The sequence below is a fragment of the Bradysia coprophila genome, chromosome IV (genome assembly GCF_014529535.1).
Source record: "Bradysia coprophila strain Holo2 chromosome IV, BU_Bcop_v1, whole genome shotgun sequence".
In the NCBI taxonomy this organism is placed as follows: Eukaryota; Metazoa; Arthropoda; class Insecta; order Diptera; family Sciaridae; genus Bradysia; species Bradysia coprophila.
The window spans coordinates 1,035,817-1,061,143 of NC_050738.1; the positions used below are offsets into that span (position 1 = coordinate 1,035,817).

The 25,327-nt window shown below is 36.5% G+C and overlaps 3 protein-coding genes across 3 annotated transcripts; all 3 read right to left on the reverse strand.

Moving 5' to 3' along the window:
* Positions 1-3,487: 3,487 nt before the first annotated feature.
* LOC119066594 (plasma kallikrein-like) lies at positions 3,488-4,791 on the reverse strand. The gene is made up of 3 exons (XM_037169149.1): positions 4,485-4,791; positions 3,996-4,423; positions 3,488-3,710 (listed from the first exon to the last, which is right to left on the reverse strand). Exons 1-3 carry the CDS (start codon positions 4,784-4,786, stop codon positions 3,535-3,537), a joined length of 906 nt encoding a protein of 301 aa, XP_037025044.1. The 5' UTR covers positions 4,787-4,791; the 3' UTR covers positions 3,488-3,534.
* An 11,271-nt stretch (positions 4,792-16,062) lies between these two features.
* Positions 16,063-17,471, reverse strand: LOC119066595 (protein obstructor-E-like). The gene is made up of 4 exons (XM_037169150.1): positions 17,368-17,471; positions 16,788-17,313; positions 16,584-16,692; positions 16,063-16,513 (listed from the first exon to the last, which is right to left on the reverse strand). The coding sequence occupies exons 1-4, from the start codon at positions 17,375-17,377 to the stop codon at positions 16,298-16,300; spliced, it is 861 nt and encodes a 286-aa protein (XP_037025045.1). The 5' UTR covers positions 17,378-17,471; the 3' UTR covers positions 16,063-16,297.
* Positions 17,472-18,118: 647 nt separating this feature from the next.
* LOC119066583 (probable acyl-CoA dehydrogenase 6) lies at positions 18,119-20,107 on the reverse strand. Its single transcript, XM_037169139.1, has 8 exons — positions 19,879-20,107; positions 19,567-19,687; positions 19,366-19,495; positions 19,198-19,312; positions 18,971-19,130; positions 18,779-18,915; positions 18,529-18,724; positions 18,119-18,467 (listed from the first exon to the last, which is right to left on the reverse strand). Exons 1-8 carry the CDS (start codon positions 20,041-20,043, stop codon positions 18,232-18,234), a joined length of 1,260 nt encoding a protein of 419 aa, XP_037025034.1. The 5' UTR covers positions 20,044-20,107; the 3' UTR covers positions 18,119-18,231.
* Positions 20,108-25,327: the final 5,220 nt, after the last annotated feature.

Sequence of the window (25,327 nt, forward strand, 5' to 3'; positions counted from 1 at the left end):
AAGTCTATTGAAGTCGAATGTCAGATTAAATCTTGTACTTCATTCGTTTCAACATACCTTTTTCTATTAATCACCACCTCAATGGAAAGTTTCCATTATATAGCTTAAAATGGTTGGATACGTCTATAGATGTGTGTCCAACACACACTTAGAATGGGGGCTAAAGCTAAATCGAAAATGACTCATTTTTTGAACGATTTCGTTAGTTTTATAACTTAAAAATATTATTGCCTCTTAAAGACAATATGGCGTCTGCTGCCAAAATGACGGACAGAAATTGGTAGTGTAGTTTACCAATGATAAACTTATTTTGTAAAATTCCCATGTCAGCGTTTTACACGAATATGTCAGTGCCTTACTCCTAAGACTATTTACAGGTAAATCTCATTAATCGAATAAAAATAATAAAAACTTGCAGAACCAAAGTATCCCCTCGAGGAAAATAGCTTGGAAAATACACAAGCAACACTACACCTTCCATTGCTTCTTTTCCAGGAAGTACAGTACAAAGAAACAGTTCACAACAGTAGAAACTTTGTTCTATTTCCGCATATAAAAAACTGCGTGACACATTGGAACATGTAGTTGTGAAACAACGATGCAATCTGTATGCCAGTTCCCAGCTGAAGTAAGTTGATTTCCTCGTCACACATCACTTTCGTGTGATATCTTCAGCACAAAAGTAGATTTATATTAAGAAACAAAGGTGATAACAAATAAATGTCATAAAAAAAAATGTTGAAAATGTTTCCGTTTGGATGGTGTGCATGTGCCGAAGAAGGAAACCAAAAAATGGTGTGGCTTGAATTTTAAAATAAGTTGGGAAATTTTTGCGACAGACATAAAAATTGAGAGCTTTTTTATATTTTCTTGAATTATTTTTCCTTTTGCCATTTTTATAAAGGTGGATGTTGTGTCATTTTTCCTAAGTATATTTTTATGTGTACATGTGAACCGGGCGGCGCACACATATCCTCATCCGTCTCATTCTCTACTTATATATACACCTATAACCAATTTATGGTGTGTAGTACCTTATATATATATCCAAAAACTGAACGGAAAATTCACTCGGTGAACACATATTTAAGTTCATGTTTGGGACTGTTCTGAAAAATAAATTTTTAATGCTGCTTTGGTGTTGTAGGCGAATTGATTTTACGTGTTGAAAATAAAATTTTATATCGCAACCACTGAACTTCACATGTACTTTTCAGCATAAATCGTGTATGGTGTATTAGACAAAAACCTCTTAGAAGAGGAAGGGTGACGCAAGTCCTTTACTTACAAAAGTATTGATGTTAAAAGGGGTGACGCTCAAAGCTTATATACTCTAAAATTTGACTTTACTAAAAAAATTGGGCGGTCAATGATCTCGTTTGGGAGCTAGAACTCTCGGAAGTTGACATGGAAGCCCCATATATTTCCATTAATCGTATCTGGATGTGTGAGAAATTAGAGTTTTGACTTTACATAACAGATCATCTTCAAGAGACGTTACTGCCACATACATTAATCTATTTTTGACATCAGTACGTCACTTTCCGACCCCTTTATGTACCGAATTACCCTACAGTAACAGTAGACTTTTGAAAAACCAAGAAAAATTTTTCTTGGTTCTTTGGGTTTTGGAGCCCATTTTCCCCTTGAGGGATTTGTAAATTTTCCTTGCTAAATATAAACATAGCTAACGCCGACCCGTACGAAACACCTATTCGTATCAAAAGCCTTTAATGTGAAACTCTTCATTTCTCTTACTTCATTTTCTTCTCTGCTGAAAAACTATTCTCCCTTTAAAATCACTTACATTATCCACTCTTTGTCTTGTTATCATCAACAACTAAATTGCCGGAGGCAATATAGACAGCCCCGTACGAAGACAAATTTCATAAATTCCTATTTAAACAGCTATATACCGCTATATTTACCTATATTTCACTGTAAATAAACATTTCACAGAGGAATATGCTATTATATAGCTCTATATGCCTGTATATAGCTCAATATAGCTGTATATAGGTATATATAGATGTCCATATATGGAATCCCTGAAACCCCTCACACTTAACACATTATTTCCATGTTAACAGAAACTCTCTAAGCATCATTTTTCCCACTTTATATCGTTTTACTAAAATCCAATATGGCCGCCGGCAGCCATTTTGTTAGGAGACCGGAAATAGTACCGACGCTTTACATTCGTTAATACCTTTCAAACAAAAAAAAATTCATGAAATTCTGTCAAAATTTACTCGAGATATTGTCAAAATACACCACGTTCACTGTACTTCCGAGTAGCCAGATAAGAGCTCACTCCAAGAGACCTAGCTCACGCTCTGGAGAACATAATTTCATAAAAAAAATTTTCCCTGATTGGTACGGTCAATACCTATCTAATAAAGCTAAAGCAGACGAAATATGTTCAAATGTGGCCGACCTACAAGCAAAAACTGCTTGCCGCCCTGTGCCTGTTCCACACCAAGGGGTCTAACTCACGAGTCGGTCATCCGATTTCCATAAACTTTTTTTTTGTCGATCGGTATTGTAAATACCTTTTATTTGACGTATCACTTACAAGTTTAACGTTTAAATGTCCGGAGATATCTTCGAAAAACCGTAAAGCACTTATTGGGCCACAGCTCGGGAGGGGTCGATCCAAAATCACTCATCTTCGAACTTAGCCTGTCTTTTGACATTACCAAACGGGGAAAAAAAAAGAATTTTCAAAATCGGATGCGTTTTACTCAAGTTATCGTGCAGACAGACAGACGGACAGACGGACAGACAGACGGACAGACGACAGACAGACGGACAGACAGACGGACATTTTTTTTTTCGCGGATTTGGCATCTCTAGACAACCACAATATGTTTCCCCTTACTCAGGGAGTCCAATTCGACGTGTTACAAACGTATGCGTAAACCTATAAGACCCCAGTACTTCGTACGGGTCTAAAAATCCTAAGAACGTTGCAACTTGCATTGAGACACTCAAGAATACACATTATGGGATTTTTTAACGTGGATGGTATTTCTTAACGTGAATGGCATTTCAAACGGCCTTGAAGATGATCTATTGTGGTTCACCAGATCGTTTCTTTGGATTGTAGAAGTCTAATATACAGAAGGCACTGGCACTATTTTGTCGTATAGATAAACTCTTTTCAGGTGTGCAGTGTGATTACGCTTCTTTTCTCCCTCTATTCTGTTCTGTTGGCAATTCAGGGGAGAAAATGTCTATTTGTAACGTCGCAACCGGTACCATTCGTCAACCAAAATTGGCTTGGGGGTTAATGTTTTAGGCCCATTCACTGTCAACCGGATATTTCACTGGAAAATACTTCTACTAACCATTGCTCCATTCAGTTGTTGTTTGTCTACCTCGCGAATGTCTTCAGGGCCTAATGCACATAAGCGAAAGTCGCCAAACCTTACCTAACCACGTCGTCTGCTTTTATTGTGATTGAAAGCAAAATGTTATTCTTAAGGGAGAATACCGTAGATTTAATTGAACAAGTTGTCAAACTGTCATCAATTATTTATTAGTATCACCGTCAGTGAGTGTCGAAATCCATTCCAAGAAATGTGAAACTCTGGTCGCCCGTCCAAAAGTGTCCTCAGTTCCATTAAAGAACTGATAGTGGTGAATCCCTATGAGAACTGGATGGAGATTTAAATCTGCAGCATATTCGTTCACCATCCAAGCTCCGCCTTAAATGATACAAAACCAACGTATGTGAAAAGTTCAATGTAAAATTTGAATTGGCTTCACTTTACTACCAAGATTAAAAGAGTTCATGTAATGTTCAACTACTTAAAAGAGTTGCATTTGAGTTGCAAATCGATCGGTTAGGCATTCGATCTAACGAGACATTCACAAAGAGGGATCAAACCCAAAATCAAATACTGGGCAAAGGGAATGCGAATCAAGGATTCACGATGAGTGGCTAGTGATGTGACGAACGATAAATTACTACATTCAAATACTTATGTTACCTGTAAATATACTGAAGCGTATTGGTGTAAATTCATTATCATATGGGGTAACGTCTGTCAATCCACACATTTCATGTTCATCAATTCTACCAAGGAAATTACATTGATCGTTGTGCAAAATTTTGTTCGGTACAGATCGTAACTGATCGAAAAATCTATTATTGTTTGCTGTAAGTTCGTAGCCGAGTAATAACGATGACCATGCTTCATAGGAGAAGTTAGTGTTAGATGTGTATGGCAAACGAATAGGTTGAACATTCGGATTAAAGGTCAATGGTTCATCAATTCTGCACAACGCAATGTTCGGACTGTTTTGGGCTGATGGTGCTATGTACCAGGAATGTCGTACGAAATTTGTTGGTGAGTCGCGCCAATCAACTTCATTAGATCCAATATAAATACCCATCGAATTGGCCGGTGGAATCATTCTATAAAAAATAATTTTTGAATTTGTAGTTCATAGATCCCATGATGACGTGTAACACTCACTGTTGACCGAGACAGCGTAAATCACTAAGAAAGTAGCTATCACTAATGATCGTACCCGTACAAAGAGCCCCTTGGGTAGGTGACCGTGCTCTGGTAAATATAGTCCAAGGAAATTGACCGTTGGTAGCATTGATTCCACGACGATCATTTATCGGTGATTCTCTGGGAAAATCATTCTGATCATGGAAAGCATGGAAGACTTCACGATCGACAACAAAATCTACACGAATGGTTCTATTCAACCAATCTGCGCCAGAGGCCTGAACACAATATAAACACAATAAAAAAATGATACCTCGCATTTCAATAAAAATCTAAACTATGACCAGTGATTCTGCACCTGCTGCATTTTATATACCTACCACGTTCGATAAAGATTTTTCAACGGAATTCAAGAAAAATAAGTGGCATTTCAAATATCACACTCAAAAACACTCAAAAGAGATAGACATGACGTCAAAAAGAGCAGGAAATTCAATTATCTTTCACTACCTTTTATCTTTGCTGAGTAATAGATTGTGGAAATTGTTATCGTCACTACCGCAAAAATCAGCGATGGCACTGCCTTCGAGTCGGTCTTTTGAGATACGAAATTTAAAAATCAAAGTCATTTGTTAGGAAATTAAATTTTCGATCACATTGTCCATGAAAATATTGTTCGATGAAGTGACAGAAGTGACCGACTTGCCGACAGCGTCAATCATTGAGATTCCTGTGAAATAGTGCTCAAATCCACAATCTATTTTAACGTTCCAATTTAGAAATGTTAGGTAACATAAGAATGGGGAAATTACGTACGTCCACGCCCGGTGCTATTACGAAAACCCTTATGCTCAAAACAAACGAGGCATTGAAAACGTGTTTTGGTCCTAGTTTTCATTGACAGATGCAGCAGTCGCGATTTTGAATAGAAAAAGTTCTAACTTCATTTGACAGTTTCGAAAATTTCGTCATGAAAAATAGGACCAAAACACGTTTTCAATGCCTCGTTTGTTTTGAGCATTATGCTCAACACAAACGAGGCATTGAAAACGTGTTTTGGTCTTAGTTTTCATTGACAGATGCAGCAATCGCGATTTTGAATAGAAAAAGTTCTAACTTCATTTGACAGTTTCGAAAATTTCGTCATGAAAAATAGGACCAAAACACGTTTTCAATGCCTCGTTTGTTTTGAGCATTACGTAGCGTGTAAATTTTGTTATAAAAATCACAACAGCAACAGTTGCACAATTTCTCGTTCAGATTTTGTTACGTGACAGCGTAGCGATCTTTATGAAGACTTTTCAGCGTGACCTTATGAGCCGTTTACAACCATAGTCCTACATTAGGAGTTTACGCCAATCACTGGGTACATGCGGTGCAGCCTTAAGGTTGATTTCCTCTTACGCCGTTTAGGCTTCGTTTAGCTAAACCACGCCTCTTTTTGATTGTTTAAAGAGTAAACGGAGTGCAAACGGAGCGTAAACGGCGTAAGAGGAAATCAAGCATTAGTATGTGTGCATGCGATAATCGACTTATTTATTTCAAAATTTGGCGCCACTCAACAGGTTGGCACCGAAGGGCAGTTGCTTACATTGTCCCTTCGATGCTAAATGTGAGCAACATTATACCGACACAAATTTCATGATTTGTGCAACTTAAGTGCCCATTCCACTTAAAAAAAAGTACGCCGTGAGAGAGCCGTTAGAGCGCCGTGAGAGAGCAAACTGTCAAATAAACAAAGAAAAATTGAAAAAATTCAATTTTGTCTCTCACACGGAGTACCCTTTTTGGTAAGAGGAAACTAAGCATTACAACCAATTTTTGCGTTAAAAAAAAATTGCGTTACTGTCACAGTGAAAAAATGGCTTCATTTCATTTCAGCGCTACTAATGCAACGATCGCAAAAGAAACTACTTTTTTCGAACAACTGTTCGGATTGTTATCAATTTACCACTTTCACAACACATAACTTCGCTAGTGTATGCAAAAAAGTAAAATTAAACGCACAAATGCCGCAACAGGGGAATGTATGTTGTGTTACATGGTCGTGATTTTTTTATTATCACTTCACTCGCTTCTCCTCTGATGGCCGCAAAACTTCTCTTTTGTTGGAATTTCCTATTTTTCCCCTCGATAAACGAATAACTGGTAACTGATCTTTGAGACGAAAACATTTCTTTAATTTGTATGTGTCCTGGCATGCATATCCCTGATGAAGTTTATCGATAACCACCCTGTTAAAGGTCATCCTAATACCAGACTGATAGAGGACATGCCAATGTTTCTGATTATAATTTTTACGGCAGCAATTACTGCAACAGTAACAACAGCAACTCCAAGACATACCCCCGTTAATTTAAACGCGCAGGTATTACGAATTGAGATAATAAAACAGAGAATTCGCACAATTCGCTAATCAGATTCAAGATTTTTTCTGTGAATTCCCAAAAACATAATTTTTTTGCGCTGTTTTATCTGATTAAAATAAGTATTTTTAGCGAATGAGAGGTTCCATGACTGACACTTTCACGTATAATCTAATATTCCAAGAAACAGGAACTGACATCTCCTTACGCGCCTACGGTTACACTTGCATGAAGTGAAATAGTCCGTCCATCTCTTATAGAAATCATAGGTAATCATAGGTATGATTTGTCTACGGTCCAGCTATGATTGTTTCAATCGTGACCAAATATGGCAACATTGAACATTGTATGCATAAGTAGTACATTCAAATATTACTAACTATAAAAGCGCACCAAAACTAATTGAATTTTGTTTGGTTTTATAAACAATTTTAAATGATTGCATTGAATCACGCGGTTATTTTTGGACTTATTTCCGTCAAAGTGATTAACATTCCAAAATGTTCGACTCACGCACTCGATTCGATCCATTGGTCCATCAGACAAAAATCTCTTAGAATTTGGGACGGATGTCGCAAGGCATTTACTTTCAAAAGTATTGATATCAAAAAGGGTGGCACCCAAAGCTCCGATCCGCAAAAATTTAACTTTACAAACGATTCGTAATATTTAAAAAAAATTGCACGCCACAAATGGCAAATGGAACCAAGGCAGAAAGTCAGAAAGTTGCTGTTTAGATGTACCTTGTTAATCCCTAAAAAAAATTGTTTAAATTTTTCATAGTGTGGACTTGCGTCACGGCGCCTTACTAACGTGGCACGTGGCGCTCTTATAGTTATTTATATTTCATGGGTTTCAAGATGGATGGCTTTTCAGCCATGAGCTGTTTTCAAATAAGTTTCTGTTGGTTTTTCCTCTTAATCATAATATCTTCAAAAAAATGTTTTCTGAATAAAGGTCGACGACGGTTGTTAGTTTACGACCGAACGGAGTGCCATTGAATCGAAATTCGCAGTTTGAAAAATCACTCTATCTGCATAATGTTCGTCATTAGAGTGCCCGAGGACACTATTGTGCGTATAGCAAAATGATTTGGTCCTTCCAAATTCCGTGAGTATCTTACCAACAAACCAGAAATATTTTTGCAGTTCCCTTCAACTATTAGTCCATTTTCTAGTTAATTTAAATACGATTAAAAGTTCACATACACAGAATGCTCAAAACTCCATCGGAAGTCGTTATGAAGACCAGAGTGCTTAGTAATTTGAATAAAATTTCTAATTTATACGACATACGCAGTTTACTGTAAAGGCCAAACAAGGAAGGGTCAAAACAATACAATTTTTCATAATGGACCATTAATATGAACAAAACCTTCCATAATATTCATGCAAACGACAGAAAGTCGTCTTGTCTTTGCAACACCAACGAATTAATTCACGTAATTTCGCAAATGGAAAAACCATGGGCCAGTTTGTCGTCATGTTCACCATGATATACCAACGTGAACGTTTCAACGTTATACAAATTTCATTTATACCCAAATGCTCGCCCGTGTAACATCTCCGTTTTTACTACGAGCATCGTATATAAATTGTTCAATTATACCCCCCAAAATTAACTTAAATTATTATTCAAAATTTGTGACCGGTCATTACTAAATTTGGGTCAAACCGTTTGTTGTATCTCGCTCCCGCTCTATGAGTACATACCTATTTTGGATATGTGCGTAGCAGTGAATTACACAGCTATTGTAAATGCAAACACATTAGAGATTCTTTAGAGTTTGTCATTTGATTTCAGAGCTATGTTACACGATTCAAATTTGCACAGGTCGTGTGTTTGCACACATATGTGGTGAGGAGTAATGGTTGCATTTGCATAATATCAGAGCTCAAAATTTATCATTACCTCAACAAATTTAATTTGCACATTTTTAGTGTGTAATCTTTACCTTGAAAATTAATAGCCTGGTTCAGCATAGAGTGACTCAGATAAGCTATGTGAGAAAAAGTTGGTGAATCAACAAGATCTTCCATCTGTACTCGACGAGTGCCACTTGTTGAGGTTTAACCCTTTACAAACAGCAAGCGTTTCGTAATATAATATTTCAATCTGCTACTTCCTTTGCTTAATGTAGACACTGAATCTTTTACTTCATTTGGTTTAACATTCACTTTTACTATTAAATAAAGACAAATTAGCCATAGGTCTCGAAGCATATTTCTGTCGTTTGTCGACAATAGCACAGAACTGGTGTCGTTTCTTTTACAAAGTGCTGAGTAGCGCGCCTCTGTTACTTGATATAAAGCAGTGACCCAACGCACTTCAAGCGAAAGTGATAATAGTCGACAGTTGTAAAATATCGTTGTATTTTGTTCAGGCTACCAGAAGGCACATCGGGCGAATTGGCTGAAAAAGGCTCAGTATTGCCAGTCCGTGAAATTTCAGCATGAATTTGCTTCAGCTGTTTATAAACTGATCCACAAATACAATCAAAACTGTTCGTTCATACTTGTCTATACGGTTGAAGGCAGGGCCTAATATTTGTAAACATTTTTGTTAAAATTTGTGAAACATTACAGTCACACTTTTGCCGAACCTCCCTCCATCCCTAAAAAGCGGACGTCTATTTCGAATGACGTCTAAGTTACTAATTGGTTTCAAATAGTTGAAGTTGTCAGTGTTGTCCAAGATCACATGGAAACACTTTCTTTAACATGTGTTGATAAGCCTGGGGCACAACATGGTCATATAATAAAGATAATAAATTGAAAAAATAATATCAACTGGAGACAGTACACCTGAAGTCGATGAACGCAATTTTGTATTACCCAATGATGAAGCAAATGAATTTTTTGCAGCAAAAAGCTTTCGTACGAAGTGTGGCTACTCTTCAATTTCTATCGTTTTGTGTGATGAGCCGTACACAAATGACGTCACGCTAAAATTAGGAACTGAACACTCCAAAATTAGTTCACATTTTAGTATCCATACCCAAATCGGGAAATTGACGGAATCTTGTGAAACTTTGACAATTTTTGTGAAGATTTGTCAAATTTTGTGAATTTTTTTGAAGCTTTGTTAAATTTTGTGAAACGTTTGACAAATCCCTTCCACTTGTCACGCTAAATCACATTTTTATGCCACCCAAAACCCTAAAATTACGTCAAACTTTAGCATCCACCCAAATCGGAAAATTGACAGAATTGTGAGACACTTTGAAAATTTTTGTGAAACATTTTGACATTTTGTAAAACGTTTGACAAATATTAGGCCACGTACGTCCGTGGTAGTAATTAAACCGTATAAAGATTTATAAGTTTTGATTGTTTGTGTGGATGAGCTGAAAAACAGCTGAAGCAAATTCATGCTGAAATTTCACTGCATCTGACTGTATATTTCCCACATTTTTTATATTTTCCCAAATTTATCAACAAATAAAAATTGGGAAAATTTGTGAAAAAATCGGAAAATTTAGGAAAACATTGAAAACTTGGGAAATTGATTAAAAGCGTTTTCCCAAAAATTGTCCCTTCTTTTTTATCATTCCATCCGTCAGTAGGCAAACAGCCAAAGTATTGACGGTAACACCATATGAAAATAGTAAAATTATTGTTATTTTTAATATCACCGGAAGATGCGGGAAAAGGCAATAAAAACGCATATGAAACAAATCGGTACAATTAGTGAGTGTGTCACCGCACATTCTTCAAAATAATTAAAAATTCTCAAATAAGTCGACATTTTTAGTCCGAACATTTCTAACAACAAACTTTATGTAAGCCTACACGCCAAATTTTCCAGTAGTTCAACAAACTAATCCGCGCCGAGTTAATACTGCAAAATACGAATGCGACACACAATTTTTGACTTGGACTTTGCCAAACAAAAACAAATTGACAATATAATAGCATTACAGTTGATCGCTAACAAAAATCGAATACACACAACAATGTCCTACAAGTTCACCACACTAATTTTAACTGAAAGCCAGACTTCCACTTCCGAGGTCTTTAGGCAATATATACCTTCCGCCTTGCGTATTTGTGGGGAACAGAAAAAGTTAAGCCCGACAGTCTAGATTCGCTCCCTGAACCTTGCAATATTACGTAATATTCAGTGAGCGAATCTAGCTACTAATACCCAACTTTTTCTGGGTTCAGCAGCGCACTTTGGTGAACTTTTGTGAGTACTTTAAAAGTTCGCAAACCAAAAAATTTTATCTCGCCGATTGCAAGGCTGTATACTTTGGGGAGGTCACGCAGATCGCCATTTTATTAGATACCACCTTTTCCTGGGAACACACCTTTTCCATACAAACAAACTCACCTAAATTGAATTTGTATGGCGTGGTGAATTTTTTGTATGAAACGTGGTGTGTAACCCGCGTGTCTGCATCTGCGTGACCTCCCCAAAGTATACAGCCTTGGCCGATTGGCTTCAGAAATCAAAGATGCAGTTGGTAACGCTACATTACATTACATTACAATGTAATGTAATGTAATGTGCAATGTGTAATGTAATGTGTAATGTAGATGTAATGTTGGATTTCTTCAGTTATTTAGTGATATTTCTTGAAAGGGCTTGGAAAAGTAAAGGAAAGTACGCCGTTTAGCCCAAAAAGATTAGGTCCATGTCTTCAGGATCGCTCCAGGGCTTATTGAAACACGTGGTTTCTTAGTATCACATTTAGATTTATGGAATTATTCTGGCGATTTAAAATTAGACTTTAGTGGGTTCAATAGCCTAAGCCTACTGTGATGAACTTTTGCATGTTCCCCACAAATACGCAAAACGCAAGGTATATATTGCCTAAAGACCTCGGAGGTGGAAGTCTGGCTTTCAGTTAAAATTAGTGTGGTGAACTTGTAGGACATTGTTGTGTTTATTCGATTTTTGTTAGCGATCAACTGTAATGCTATTATATTGTCAATTTGTTTTTGTTTGGCAAAGTCCAAGTCAAAAATTGTGTGTCGCATTCGTATTTTGCAGTATTAACTCGGCGCGGATTAGTTTGTTGAACTACTGGAAAATTTGGCGTGTAGGCTTACATCAAGTTTGTTGTTAGAAATGTCCGGACTAAAAATGTCGACTTATTTGAGAATTTTTAATTATTTTGAAGAATGTGCGGTGACACACTCACTAATTGTACCGATTTGATTCATATGCGTTTTTATTGCCTTTTCCCGCATCTTCCCGCAATATCTCACGAAATTTGCTTTAATTTCCAAAATATCATCGCATTCTAATTACGTACGTTCAACTCTTCCACTTCAAATTTCATACTCCAAATGATATACTGAAACCACATGTTATGGGTATACGAGTTACCATAACTGTGGTCCAGAGTTGCATCCCGTATACGCGATATGAATCATGTGTCCGTATGATCCGACCTGCAATTTAACCTTAATTACGAGGACATTGCACGAAATATCCCTGATTTTAATTAATTTTCTCGAATAATTATTACTTTGTGAGGTTTTATTAATTGCACACTCCCGATATCATAAAAGTGAATATGAATATGTTGTGTTCGTGTATATGCTCATGAAACATTATGGAGGATGTAGTCACCATAATATAAACCCGAAACTCTATGCATTATCATTAAATTGTTGCAGCAAAATAACTGTAATAACAATAAATATCAACCGAAACTAGCAAGCACCGAGGCAAACACCAAACTTAGAAATTATGGTTAAATTTCGAATGCCATTTTGGACTCATATCTTGGGTTTTAACTTAAGCGCTGTATGCGATTCCGAGTCGTGAATGCAGTGCACCCAATTGCAATTTATTGTGTGTTAATAATATTTACGAGTTGTTGTTTATAATGGTGAATATTGAACCAACCGAATATATTATTTGTTAATGGATTAGCACGGGTTTTAGCATGGAACAAGGACAACACTGCAGTAATTAGTTCGGTTGTATTAGTCTGCGCTGAAATTGTGCGAAGTTAATGTCACAATGTTATACGGATGGTTCAAAAAGGCATTAGGGAGATTGCCGATTTTCACTTCTACATATTAATTGACGTCAAACTTGAAAATTGTAAGTCACTCTCCATACAAAGTATAGAGGGAGTTGATAGTCCACTTTTAATTTTTACATTTTACGTCATTTTGTAATTATGAGTGAATATCTCAATCTCCCTATTACTTGGAAACTTATATTGAGCGGACTTTCAATATTAGATTCTTAGATAATTTGCGAGGCAAAAGAGCATAGATTGTAATTCTGAAACTAAGGCTTATAGTCTTCGACACTCTCAACTCTCTACTCCTCCGTAAATCAGTGGAAGGCAAGGACTTTCCAGAACGGCTGGAACGAAATACGAATAGCGAGGCAAGTAAGAAATTGCATTACCATATGACCAATATTGTCCAAATAACAATGACAACGACAGTAATAATAAACGACAAGCTCTGACTAAAGAGGTCTTATATAGCAAAAAGTATGTTCAAAACAAATGAAGTAAAAGATTTCTGAAATCAATCTAGGAAAATCTTCGATCAAATGAAGTAATAGATCAGACAGTGAAACTTTACTATGCTTGCCGTCTGTGACACGTTAACCTTATCGTGAGATTTTGTCGGGATCCCTATTGTTAAATGACAACAAATTATGTTCTTTCTGAAACTTAATTTTTCAAATGCCAGTAGGGTCCAAATTAGGATCTCACTTAGCATATAAAGTTGCTGGTGTCAATGAGATTTCAAATATAAATTTGCAGAATTTTTATCATATTACTCCTCTGCATGAACGAAAATGCTATGCGCCCATTGACTCCGTGTTAACAATTTTTCGTTTAAAAATTCCGAAAAATTTACAATTTCGGGCACCATATCTCTGAAAGCCCTCTAAATCGAGTTTCCACCCATTTCCAATTGTCAGTTGCTGTAATCCAGTTCGCACCCATTTCAGAAATTACGAAGATTTCAAAATCGGCACGAGATTCCTCAATACCGTGCATTAATAACTATTTTGTACTTACTTTCTGTCTTGATATATTACTTAATCTTTAGGACGTTCGAATTCAATTTCTGGAAGATGCGGGAATTTACAAAAAAAGAGAATTAAATAAATTTCTCTGGTGACTTTACGATTTCCTTTTTAAAGAAGCGAAGTGGAAACCGACGAAAAAGTTCAATTCAAAAACGTTTGTGAATCGGTTTTAAGTCAATAATTTGCAAAAATGTCAACAAAATTCATAAAAATGCAATTAACATTGCAATGATTGTAATTTTATCGTAGCCTAAATTCAATTCCAATTTTAGATTTCATTTTGTATACTTCTTTGCGAAGATTATAAAATTAATAAAAATTTGAGTTAAATAAAGAATTTAAAACGTGTGACAACAATGACTAAGATAGTTCATATAATCAGAAATATTATAGCTGACAGCCTAAAAATGTTTTACTTTGAGTTACACATATTCGCACCATAACATTAAATTTGAACACTGCCCTACACCGATCAAATTCTGAAATAAGTACATTATGTAGAACACACAATTTTAAACTGTGGCGCTCTTCGCATTTTGCAAAAATTAAAAACAAAACGAACGAACTTTCTTACAGTGCCAACATTGCAAACATAAAAATACAATAAGATTGCAATATGTGTAATGTTACTGTAATAAGATTTTCCCGGAACTATATTATTACAGTCACGCACCTTTGATTTCTAAGGCCAAATTGAATTCCAAAATTATGCGACTTGTGTCCTTTGATAGAGCTCGTGAAAGTTCACCAAAGTACACCAATGAACCCAAAAAAAGTTTCGTCCAGGTGTGTGCACTCTCTCACTGAACCCTGTAATCTTGCAATATTATTACGGAATTCGGAGGGTTCAGTGAGTGAACCTAAGGACTTGGACCAAATTTTTTTTGGGTTCAAAAACCTAGTTTCGTGAACTTTCATGAGCTCTTTCAAAGTACGCAAGTCAAAAAATTTAATATCGCTCCATAGCCTTAGAAATCGAATCCGCGTTTTTGTGATGCAATAATATTCGTTTGTTATCTTATTGCGTTACAAACGAATACTATTGCAACTTCTGTAATATTGTTACAGTTTGGTGTAATATTATTGCATGTTTGACATAATGTGCCGTTTATTTTCGGTTGTGGTTCTTTCATTATTTTTGGTTTTCAACAACTTTAATTGTATTGTTGGTTTTCTAATATTGTCCTTTTCTTGATAATGGTGATTGTAAACTCAATTGAAAGAAGAAAATGCAGATAATTTCTAAAATTTGGAGCGGTTCAAAAATTGGTTGCAGAATCTTTTGATATTACGTTTTTTCAGCGATTAATAAGGTTTGGCTAGATTTGTATTTATTTGTTCGTTATGACTATCACGTATTTTTGCGAAATTTTAATTTTTTGGAAGAATGGTATGAAGACGTCAAAGTCAATGGCTCAATAAGATTACATAACGGAACTGCAATCGGAAACATTGAGCAATTTTATTATTAATGTGTTCCATTACAACATGATTTGTCGCAACAGAAAGTAATTTTTTTGTAGTATCGTTAATATGACAGAGCTAGTAATACAATACGAATGTTCAAGTCTCTTTATTTAAACCTAATCTTCTTTCAAATTCCCGCATCTTCCTGAAAAATGGATTGTTCCACATTATGCTCCTATCGTTCCGTTATTGTACGCTATTCAAATCCATCCGTTTAAACATACAATAGCAGCATGAGAATTTCATTAAGCGCTGTCATTAATTAGGTGTGTCGCTCGCTATACCCAATATAATAGTTAATTGTTGCGCTCATGTCGTAACAAGAATAACAAATAAGTTATAACGACTAAGAAAATTGTAATTAAGTTTGCTTGCTCTGGTGGCGTATACATCTATTTTATATGGTAAAAGAACGCTGTGCATCTACGGTGTGGGTGATTAAACCCCAATTGTAGTCAGCTAAGCTTTGTGTGTTCTCTGAACAGCGGTTCTTTATTGTATAGAGAAATGCATTTCGTTTTCTTACAAGGTAAAGACTCTTTTGTTGGCGCATTGTGTTTCGTTGGATTTAATCCAATACGTTTCTTTATAGCGATGCTGTCTGACGACAATTGATTTGTTTCAGGCATGACACAAAAAAGTAAGAAATTTAAGGAAAAGAAAATCGTTTGATACCATCATTCATCTTCAATTTTCATTAAAATGGAAAATGGCTAAGGAACAGTAGAAGAGCGGTGAATTGTACGTCCATTTTTCCATTTATTAATTAATTTTAAAATTTATTTGTAACGGCCAGAGTACGATCACATTTGCCTACTGCAACGCCTAAGACTTGATGCAAAATTATTTACTTCATTTAATACATAACAGAACACTGGCTACACCTTTGGGTACAGGGGCACAAAGATTGAAATGAAATGAAATGCACAAAACAGACCACAGACCAACAAAAACCATTTTTTTCATTCCAAATACATTTCAGCTTTAAGGGGTAGGTTTGCACTGAGCAGATTCCGGATAGTCACACCAATTGTTCTTACTATCAAAATGGAAGCCTTTTGCACAATCCAACATAATTGATACACCGAAGGAGCAAATGAAGTAGTGTTCACAGCTGTTAGGATGCCTTTCGAAGTAAATTCCGTCGGCACAGGGTATCTCATGAGGCTGTGGTGGTACCGGCTCGGCTGGTTTCACGTACTTAATCACCATATTTCAAAATAGAAATGATTTTATCGCTCTAGTCTTTCAATTGTTATGCCTAACTTACCGTACAGTTGACGTTTTCTGCAAAATCGCACTGATCAGTGACTGCATTCCAGTGAATACCAGGAGCACAGTATTGCTCCATAGGTTCTCCTTTGTAGCAGATGTAGTATCTGATGAATGGAAAGTTAATTCAGTTAATTCATTCAAAAAATTGTTCGGAAGTCACGAAGACAAAGTTAGTAAATGACTTCCGGATGCAATTTACTTTTCGCAATCGACATCACTCGGCAAGAAGATAAGTTCAAATGGACCGTCGTTGATCGGACATTTTTCCATTTTACATTCAGCAACTTCCGGTTTATCACATTTCAATGACTCCCGATCGAAGTATAGCCCATCGGCACAATGACTGAGTATGGGAAAACCGGCATAGCACATGATGTACTTGTCACAATATTTCTCGTGCGGGTAAAAGAATATTCCCTGAGCCGGACACTTGAATTCATCGCCTGGATTACACTTGTCGTTTTTCGAACTGTCGCAAGTCAATTCGATCTGATTGAACCATTGACCGGTCGGACACGTATTCGGTTGTGGATGTCCATCTGTACAGATGAAATATTGTGTGCAACTGTCGTTGTTGGGTACAACGGTGTTGTTGGCATGGTCGAGACAAATATTATTGTTGCATGAGCCGTTGCAGAAGTTGTTTGTCACCTTGATTGGGACATCGGTTGATATACCACTAAGGATGTAAATTGCAGCTATTACCAACGTAATCCATGCACACCCTGCAGTAAAAAGCCTATAGAACGGTAGTTCATTTAAGTCAACATTTTACTTACGGTTCAACATTTTTATGAGGCAATACAGGTAGGTATGAACCAATAATCACTTTCAGGAAGACTATCTAACCTACCAGTGTTAGGTGCTGGTATTTATACCGATGATGAGTGTTAGTTCGTACGTAAGAGATACTAGAAACATAAACTGATAACATCGAAAAACTTTCTTTATTAATTGCAAAGATATTACAGAACATGCTCATTAGGTGGCTGTTATCAAAAATTTGTTGTTCATTTCGCAGTGTCTTACACGTGTACGATTTTCGAAAAGCTTTCGGTTGATAAAATTGTAAATAAATCAAAATGCGTTGTTGGTGGTTATTATCGCTGACCATACTCAGACATAAGTATATCATAGCAGTATCGAGTCTGTTACTTCTTTTGTTTTGAGTATTTTTGACAGATTGGTGGAAAATCTTTTACTTCATTATTTTTAACATTTATTTTTAATATATAGAGCCATACGACTCTGGACTTTTCGCTTATTTTTGTTGTTTCTGTCGATAACAGATCCATTACATACCCATAGAACATCCATTCCGTGTTCGCTGAAAAGTTTTCGAGACACTCAAGGCAATAAAATTTCACGTCTACTCCACTCCAGTAGTCCGAAAACTTGTGATCGAAAAGTAGACGAAGTTTCGGCCACCCCAGTCCCACATGTTCCACTAATTCGAGTTCTTCATTTTCTCTATAGAATTGAGACACACCCTCGCTTACATGTACACAAATTTAGAGCTTTTTTGATGTCTGTTTTTTTATTTAAGGATCGAATCAGTAATACATACAGTTCCACTGACTTCAATTTATTTCTGAAATTGTTTTATAAAAACAACAAATGATAAACACCCCATGTCAATTCCTTCACTTCGTCTTGAACAATATTCTTCCCAAGATTTGAAGGATAATCTCGTCAGTGCCGCCAGCAATCGAACATGCACGAAAGTCGCGATAAGCTCTTGAAACTTGGGTTTCACTGGAAAATCCCATACCACCCCACAATTGCAATAGTGAGTCTGCCACCTCTCGAGCCAGTCTGCCGCATTTAAGTTTTGCCATCGATGCAAGTCTTGTCACATCTTTGCCCTCAGAGTGCATATCTGTAAACCATTATAACCGTTGGCAACTGATTCGGGAAACTTTTCAAAGGTATAACCGTACCAACAGCCATGTAAGTTAAGGCTCGTAACGCTTCTATGTCTGTGGCCAGTTCACTCAGGCGAAACTGAATCGCCTGGTTATCGAAAACTGATTTTCCGAAAGTCTTCCTTTGTTGTGTAAATTGTACAGTTTCGCTTATCAGGTCGTCCATAGCTCTTATTAGGTACAATGGGAAAGACAGCCTTTCATCTTGGAACTAAATTTAACACTTTTGAAACGCTCATGTTGGTCGTATAATATACTCATTTACCTGCACCATAATTTGTTTGAAGCCATCCCCTTCTTTCCCTAAAATATTTGAAGCCGGAACTCGAACATCTTCGAAAAATAATTGCGCCCAATCGGTACACTTGAGGCCGATTTTCTCAATTTTAACTCGAGTAACACCTTAAAATAGACAGTTTATGTCCAACTTCAATTAGCCAAAAAGGTGTTCATCTACCTGGGACATTAAGTGGAACGCATATCAATGACTTATTCTTGTGCGGTGGACCGTCGGATGTATTGGCAAGTAACAGTATCCAGTCTGCCTTCAATCCGTTCGTGATCCAAATTTTTTGACCATTAATTATTAAATCATCACCTTGGCGAACTGCTTTCGTCTGATTTTCCCACAATTTTTTTCATTTTTTAACAAATCTCTTGGCTACAGAAGTGTCATTTCCTTACCTTGATATTGGCCACATCAGAACCAGCTCCTGGTTCACTGGATCCCACACATCCCACATACTCTCCCGTGATTGATGGCACAAGAAACTCCTTTTTCAGACGTTCAGATCCATACCTTCGTAAAATGTAATCAAATTCTGTCTTTTTTCGCCGAAATTAAAATCTTACATTGCCACGGGTGGTACAATAACGTCTGTATGTACTGAAATTGCTGACGAAACACCATAGGCTTTGATTGAGCCTAGTTCTTCTAGAACAGCTGCGTGGTACTTGTAACTTAGGCCCATCCCACCGTACTCTAGAAAGTATGTCCAGTAATGGACAGGACATTTTGTGGAAGTGGTTGGAAATATTTCGGAAATTTATTACCGACAGGTTTATGAACTCCTAGGAAACCGGCATCTCCCATCAGTTTCCAAATATGATGAGATGGCATTTGCTCTTTCGCTTCCCATTCATTGACGTAAGGATTAATTTCGGTGTCGATTAACTGTGATGGAAATTTTAGCAAATTAGCATTTAAATCATATTCCATTTTGGCTTCAAGTCCATCGATTCTAAATATAGTGAGCCGATCTATTTCGTGTTGAACATTGATTTTATGTTTAAAATTAGTTCACATAATCTTATCTAATCTGCTTCTTGTACCGAGAACGGAATCAACAAAAATAATATTTCAACCTTCTTCAAAGACTGCTGCATCTGCAGTTGCTCTTCATTGTAAAATCGCTCCGGCAAAGCAGAGCTGTAATGTGCAGTTGTTACATATCGTGAAGTTGAAAATCCTCTAACACTCTTAACAAATCCATTTGCTACTGTTCCGATTTTAACACTCTTCGTGAACATATTTGAAATTCCGATTCGCACACAACTACCGAACAACTTAAGTCTTATTAGACTGATTGAATGGGTAACGTATCTATAACATGATTTTATTTTTTGTGCGATTATTAATCGATTAAATAATACTGTTTGTGTGTGAGTTGCTTAAGAGTAAATTCGCGAAAACTTCGACCTCTTAAAATTCAGCCATGAAACTATTGTAACATACTTTTGAAATACTTTTTCTGATAAAACATGCATGTGTATAGGTGTCATCCACCCTTTCGCTGGAAAGCTAATAAACGAAAAACACACAATAGAACTTCTTTCTCTATCAAAATGAGATATTAATAGAACCGCCTACCTAACAAGACACTGCTCTCTAAAAAAAACATTCGTACAGAATCGGCATTCTGAAAATATCCCATTCTGTGACCGATGTAGTGAAAATGAAACCTTATGGCAACTTCTCTGTCAATGTCCAGGCTACGTAATGGCTCGAGCCACATTCTTTGGTTCATACAGTGTTAAGGCGACTATAGAAAACCACTCACCTAGAATAGTAATACATTACCCTTGCCGTACTGAAAGCTTAAACTTCTGTTGTTTTCATACAAACTTTATCCTATCCTATTCATTAACCTCCTGGATGTATATCCTCGTCTTATTCCTTTCTTGGTTCAGAACTTTCGTCTTTAGTAAAGCCGAATGTCTCTTTTACCAGACTTTTAGTTTCGCTAAATGTTTCGTTCAAATGATTTTGCATGAGCAACGCACTTCAAGCAAAAGTGGTACTCTAAATAGGGTACTGAAACTTAACAGTGTAACAAAATTTTACACTGTAAAAAGAGTGGGGATAAAATTTCATACAAAATAGTACTCTATTTGGCAGCTGTCATTAATAGCACTTTTGCTTGAAGTGCGTTGGTATGAGTTTTTTTAACGAAGTGACTATTGGCAGGCGCCTGCCAATAGTGAAAATATTATTAAAATGACTATTGGCAGGCGCCTATCAATAGTTTTTCTTATAGAATTTTGACTATTGGCACAGACGATAATTTAAAAAGGAAAATGCTATTCGCATTACGTATTCTAGAGCTTTCGAAACCAAATATTATTAACGACTTTATAACAGAATATTAATTAGATCAAATAGTCAGCTATATTAACCTTATGAATCATATAGTTCAAGCGTGTGTTTTGTTCCTACTTAATCCTTCTACAGATTGTGTGAGGGAGAAGTTTAGTCTGATACAACTAAATTCATTTCTACAATTTCCAACTTCCAACTGAATTCATCCTTCTACAAACTGTGTAAGGAAGGACTTTGGTTTGTTCCTACCGAATTCATCCTTCTACAATTTGTGTGAGGAAGGAGTTTGGTTTGTTCCTACTAAATTCGTCCCTCTACAATTTGTGTGAGGAAGGAGTTCGGTTTGTTCCTACTGAATCCATCCTTCTACAAACAGTGTAAATAAAGAGTTTGGTTTTTTTCATTCTCCTACAAACTGTGTAAGGAACGAGTTTGATTTGTTTCAACTTCTACAATTTGTGTGAGGAAGGAGTTTGGTTTCCTCCTACTGAATTCATCCTTCTACAATTTGTGTGAGGAAGGAGTTTGGCTTGTTTCAACTGAATTCATCCTTCTACTAACTGTAAAAGGTAAGAGTTTGGTTTGTTCCAAATTTACTCATCCGTTTACAAACTGTGTACAGAATGAGTTTGGTACTGAATTCATACTTTTTCAACTTGAATAAGGAAGGTTTCTGTATTCTGATTGATCAACTGAATTCATCCTTCTACAAATTGAATGAATTTCGTCATTTTGTTGGACCTTGACAAAAGGTCACTTCCTCAGAATGTGCGAACAGCGAAGAAGAGGCTATTCGTATGTACATTGTGCGAATAGTCACTTCATAATATGATGAGATGACGAATAACGCGAAAGCGATACATAGACAAAAAGTACTAGCAGAAAAATTCAAGGTTCCAATGGGTCATCTCTAAACTGATCACAGCATATGCTATGTCGTCTTCATTAATCTAGTACAAATAGTATATTACATTGGGTGCTGCGAAAGTCATACACTACATGAAGTACCAATTTTGTGTTACGAGACGAACTCACAAGTGTGTATTTAAGCAACAAGGTTAGCTGATTGTCATTGTCTGTTTGCTACCTTTTTGTAATGTCCACATCATTTCATAGAATAGACGATTACATCTGGAGGAAATTTATTCAATAAACTTTCCTATGCAATTCTTAAAAGCTAATTAACATATAGATTGCTGAGAAATATTAGAAATTATTGAGCTGTAAATTTGAATAGTCCAGAATATTAAAATATTTAATATTCTGGACTATTCGCAGGCGCCTGCCAATAGTCATTATAATAATATCTCGCTATTGGCAGGCGCCTGCCAATAGTCACTTAACACGTTGCCGGTTATTGTGACTTGTCAACTTTAGGCACACCGGAAAGTGCTAAAGGAGTCGAGGAATACCTCCAAATAATACTTAATAATACTTTCACTATTGGCAGGCGCCTGCCAATAGTCATTTTAATAATATTTTGACTATTGGCAGGCGCCTGCCAATAGTCCTTATAATAATATCTGGCTATTGGCAGGCGCCTGCCAATAGGACCTACCTTTTTTTAAACGTTGAAGCAAGAGTTCTATGCTCGAATACACACTGCTCCTTCAACTTAGATTGCCTTGACTAAAAATTTGACAAGGTCAGAATTAGGAAATTTTCAGTAATAACTTTCGATCGTCTCCAGAAATTTTAAGTGAAAAAAATGGAAAATTTAGAAGATGTATACAAAATGATACGATGTAAAAAGCCGATTGACTGGAAAAGTCAAGATGGAATCGAAAATCTAAAAAAAATTCTCACTTTCCACGAATGCAATGCAGAGAAAATCAATGAAATGGTCAATGACATAACATCTGAGGCAAGTCTTCAACAGCTCTTTGCGTTTGGAAAAGCCAGTCTTATTGCATTATTACGACGTATTTGCGCAAAATCACATAAACTCCGTACCGCAGCTGAATACTCGGAAGAGAATGTTCGAAGTAAAATTAATATTTCAACTGGAAAAGCAATTTCCAACAGAAAAGCACGAGAAATAATTGAACGATCACTGGTAGTATCCATGCCCGATTTTAGGGTTTATACCGACATTCTGCGAGTGACAGTAGAGCAATATAGCGAATATGCCTTCGGACATATACAGCCCGCGGACGACGAAATACTAATAAAAAAGTGGTACTACCGTTTGTATCCACAATATACTAAAGCTCAAATAACGCAGTCGTACATAGATGTAAAAGCAGCGGCTATTGAAATGAGGGTAAAATGTTGGGAAATGGAACCAAGAGAACATTTGACTTTTTACGGAATAATCAGACCAATTTTTCAAGCGTATGATTGGAATTTCGATGAAAAGCTTGATGATATACTCACGGATACGAAATTATTACTGGCAATAATCCAACAGTACGACCCTAAAGAACCGTGGAATAATCGAACGCTTGCACTGTTTCTTTTCAATGAAGGTGGACCACACAAAGACAACGATGAAATAAAAAAGGAACTAAGTACAGAGGTACGAGAAGATTTCGATGAGACAGATATTGCGGAAGCACCATTATTTGGTCTTGCGGAGGTACGAAAAATGTATGCGGACAAAATTTACAGGAAGTTACTGCGCTTTCCAACGATATGGAAATATTCCGATATCGATGACTTCTGCGCGAAATTCGTTACAATTGCCGCGGCCTATCTTTATGTCATAGTACCCATATACTTCAGAAGTGAAAGTGGTAGAAATTCTGTCGATAATTTCACGTGGATTCAATATAAAGGGTACGCTTACGAATATTGGCTTCATATGCAATACTACGGTAATTCAAAATTATTCAAATAAAGAGAAATATTGGTGAAGAATTCAGTTGATCATAACACTGACGGTTGTTCCTCTCTCGCTACACAATGTCCATTCGAGAAAAACATGCTCATTGAACTGGTTTGCTTCCACATCTATAGCAAGGTGCTGAAAGCGCATCTCTGGATCACGAAGGCAGTGGAACCCAAATGTTCTAGACAACTTTTTCGACATATTCACCGTATATTGACATTGTTGACGTATTACCATTTCTTTCTTTCAAACGATTACGTATTGAATCTCATATTTCCTTACTGTATGGATGCTGGGATTCTATTTTTAAACTGACCATGGTCTTCTGAGGGGTAATTAAGAAACGATTCTGGCTACAGTTCTGTTCGACTCTTCTCTGGACAAAAATCTTAATTAATTGCTGAAACTGTTTGACCTTTAGCTACATCAGAGAACAACAGAAATAATCGATTAGCACTGGTAAAGTGCCCATATACAAAAACTGGTATTTTAGAAGTAATGAAGTGAACGATTTTGTATCGATAGATCATAGAATTTGTTCATGTACTGTCCACTGGACAAGTGGTTGGCCGCTGGTTTCGAGTGAATTGTTATTTTTACACGTTGTTGATTGACGAATTTAGAGAAATTTAATTAAAAAACCCATCGGAATCCCGTACATAAAATAAATATACCGAATACCGAACCATTACAAGTAGTAGATTCGACTAACGATACTGATGCTATTTTTTGTAAAAATCTGACGAAGGGGCATTGTGCTACATATATTAGATGTTGTCTATGTTCCAAATTGGAAGATGTTCGGTCGTACTTTTAACCTGTTACAGACGGCTGTCATCTGTTATCGACAACGACAGTAATAATAAACGACAAGCTCTGACTAAAGAGGTCTTATATAGCAGAAAGCATGTTCAAAACAAATGAAGTAAAAGATTTCTGAAAACAATCTAGGAAAATCTTCGATCAAATGAAGTAATAGATCAGATAGTGAAACTTACTATGCTTGCCGTCTGTGACAGGTTAAGAAAACTTTGAATCTTTGAAACATGGGATGCTAATCGTATCAGCCAGCTCTAAGCTTTATCTAAGTTTTAACATTCACGAAAATATCTCAAGAATTTATCCGCAGAATATGTATGTAAATGTCGCGTCAGAGGAGAGAGCAGTTTGACTGCAGCGGAAGTGCCGATGACGTGGCGAGGTAAATATGTAAATGAATTCAACTGTGAATAACCCTCCCGGTTTTTGGGTAATAATTGAAATTAGAATTCGGATTATTCTTCCCTTGAAGACTGAAACTGGCTAAAATATGTCACCGCTGCAAATGACTAGTGGAAGTACAATGAGTAGTTGATGCTGTGCCAGCACAATGTACTCCTGTAAAA

What these genes read in the sequence shown, in the direction of transcription:
- LOC119066594 (XM_037169149.1), bottom strand. Translation starts at nt 4,786, where the DNA reads ATGCGAGGTATCATTTTTTTATTGTGTTTATATTGTGTTCAGGCCTCT. An exon ending in TTACGCTGTCTCGGTCAACA is followed by an intron (nt 4,424 to 4,484) that starts GTGAGTGTTACA and finishes TATTTTTTATAG; the next exon opens with AATGATTCCACCGGCCAATT. An exon ending in ACGCTTCAGTATATTTACAG is followed by an intron (nt 3,711 to 3,995) that starts GTAACATAAGTA and finishes GTATCATTTAAG; the next exon opens with GCGGAGCTTGGATGGTGAAC.
- LOC119066595 (XM_037169150.1), bottom strand. An exon ending in AGTGATGTCGATTGCGAAAA is followed by an intron (nt 16,693 to 16,787) that starts GTAAATTGCATC and finishes TCCATTCATCAG; the next exon opens with ATACTACATCTGCTACAAAG. An exon ending in CAGAAAACGTCAACTGTACG is followed by an intron (nt 16,514 to 16,583) that starts GTAAGTTAGGCA and finishes ATGGTGATTAAG; the next exon opens with TACGTGAAACCAGCCGAGCC.
- LOC119066583 (XM_037169139.1), bottom strand. Translation starts at nt 20,043, where the DNA reads ATGTTCACGAAGAGTGTTAAAATCGGAACAGTAGCAAATGGATTTGTT. An exon ending in ATTGTACCACCCGTGGCAAT is followed by an intron (nt 19,313 to 19,365) that starts GTAAGATTTTAA and finishes CATTTTACGAAG; the next exon opens with GTATGGATCTGAACGTCTGA. An exon ending in CTGATGTGGCCAATATCAAG is followed by an intron (nt 19,131 to 19,197) that starts GTAAGGAAATGA and finishes TGGGAAAATCAG; the next exon opens with ACGAAAGCAGTTCGCCAAGG.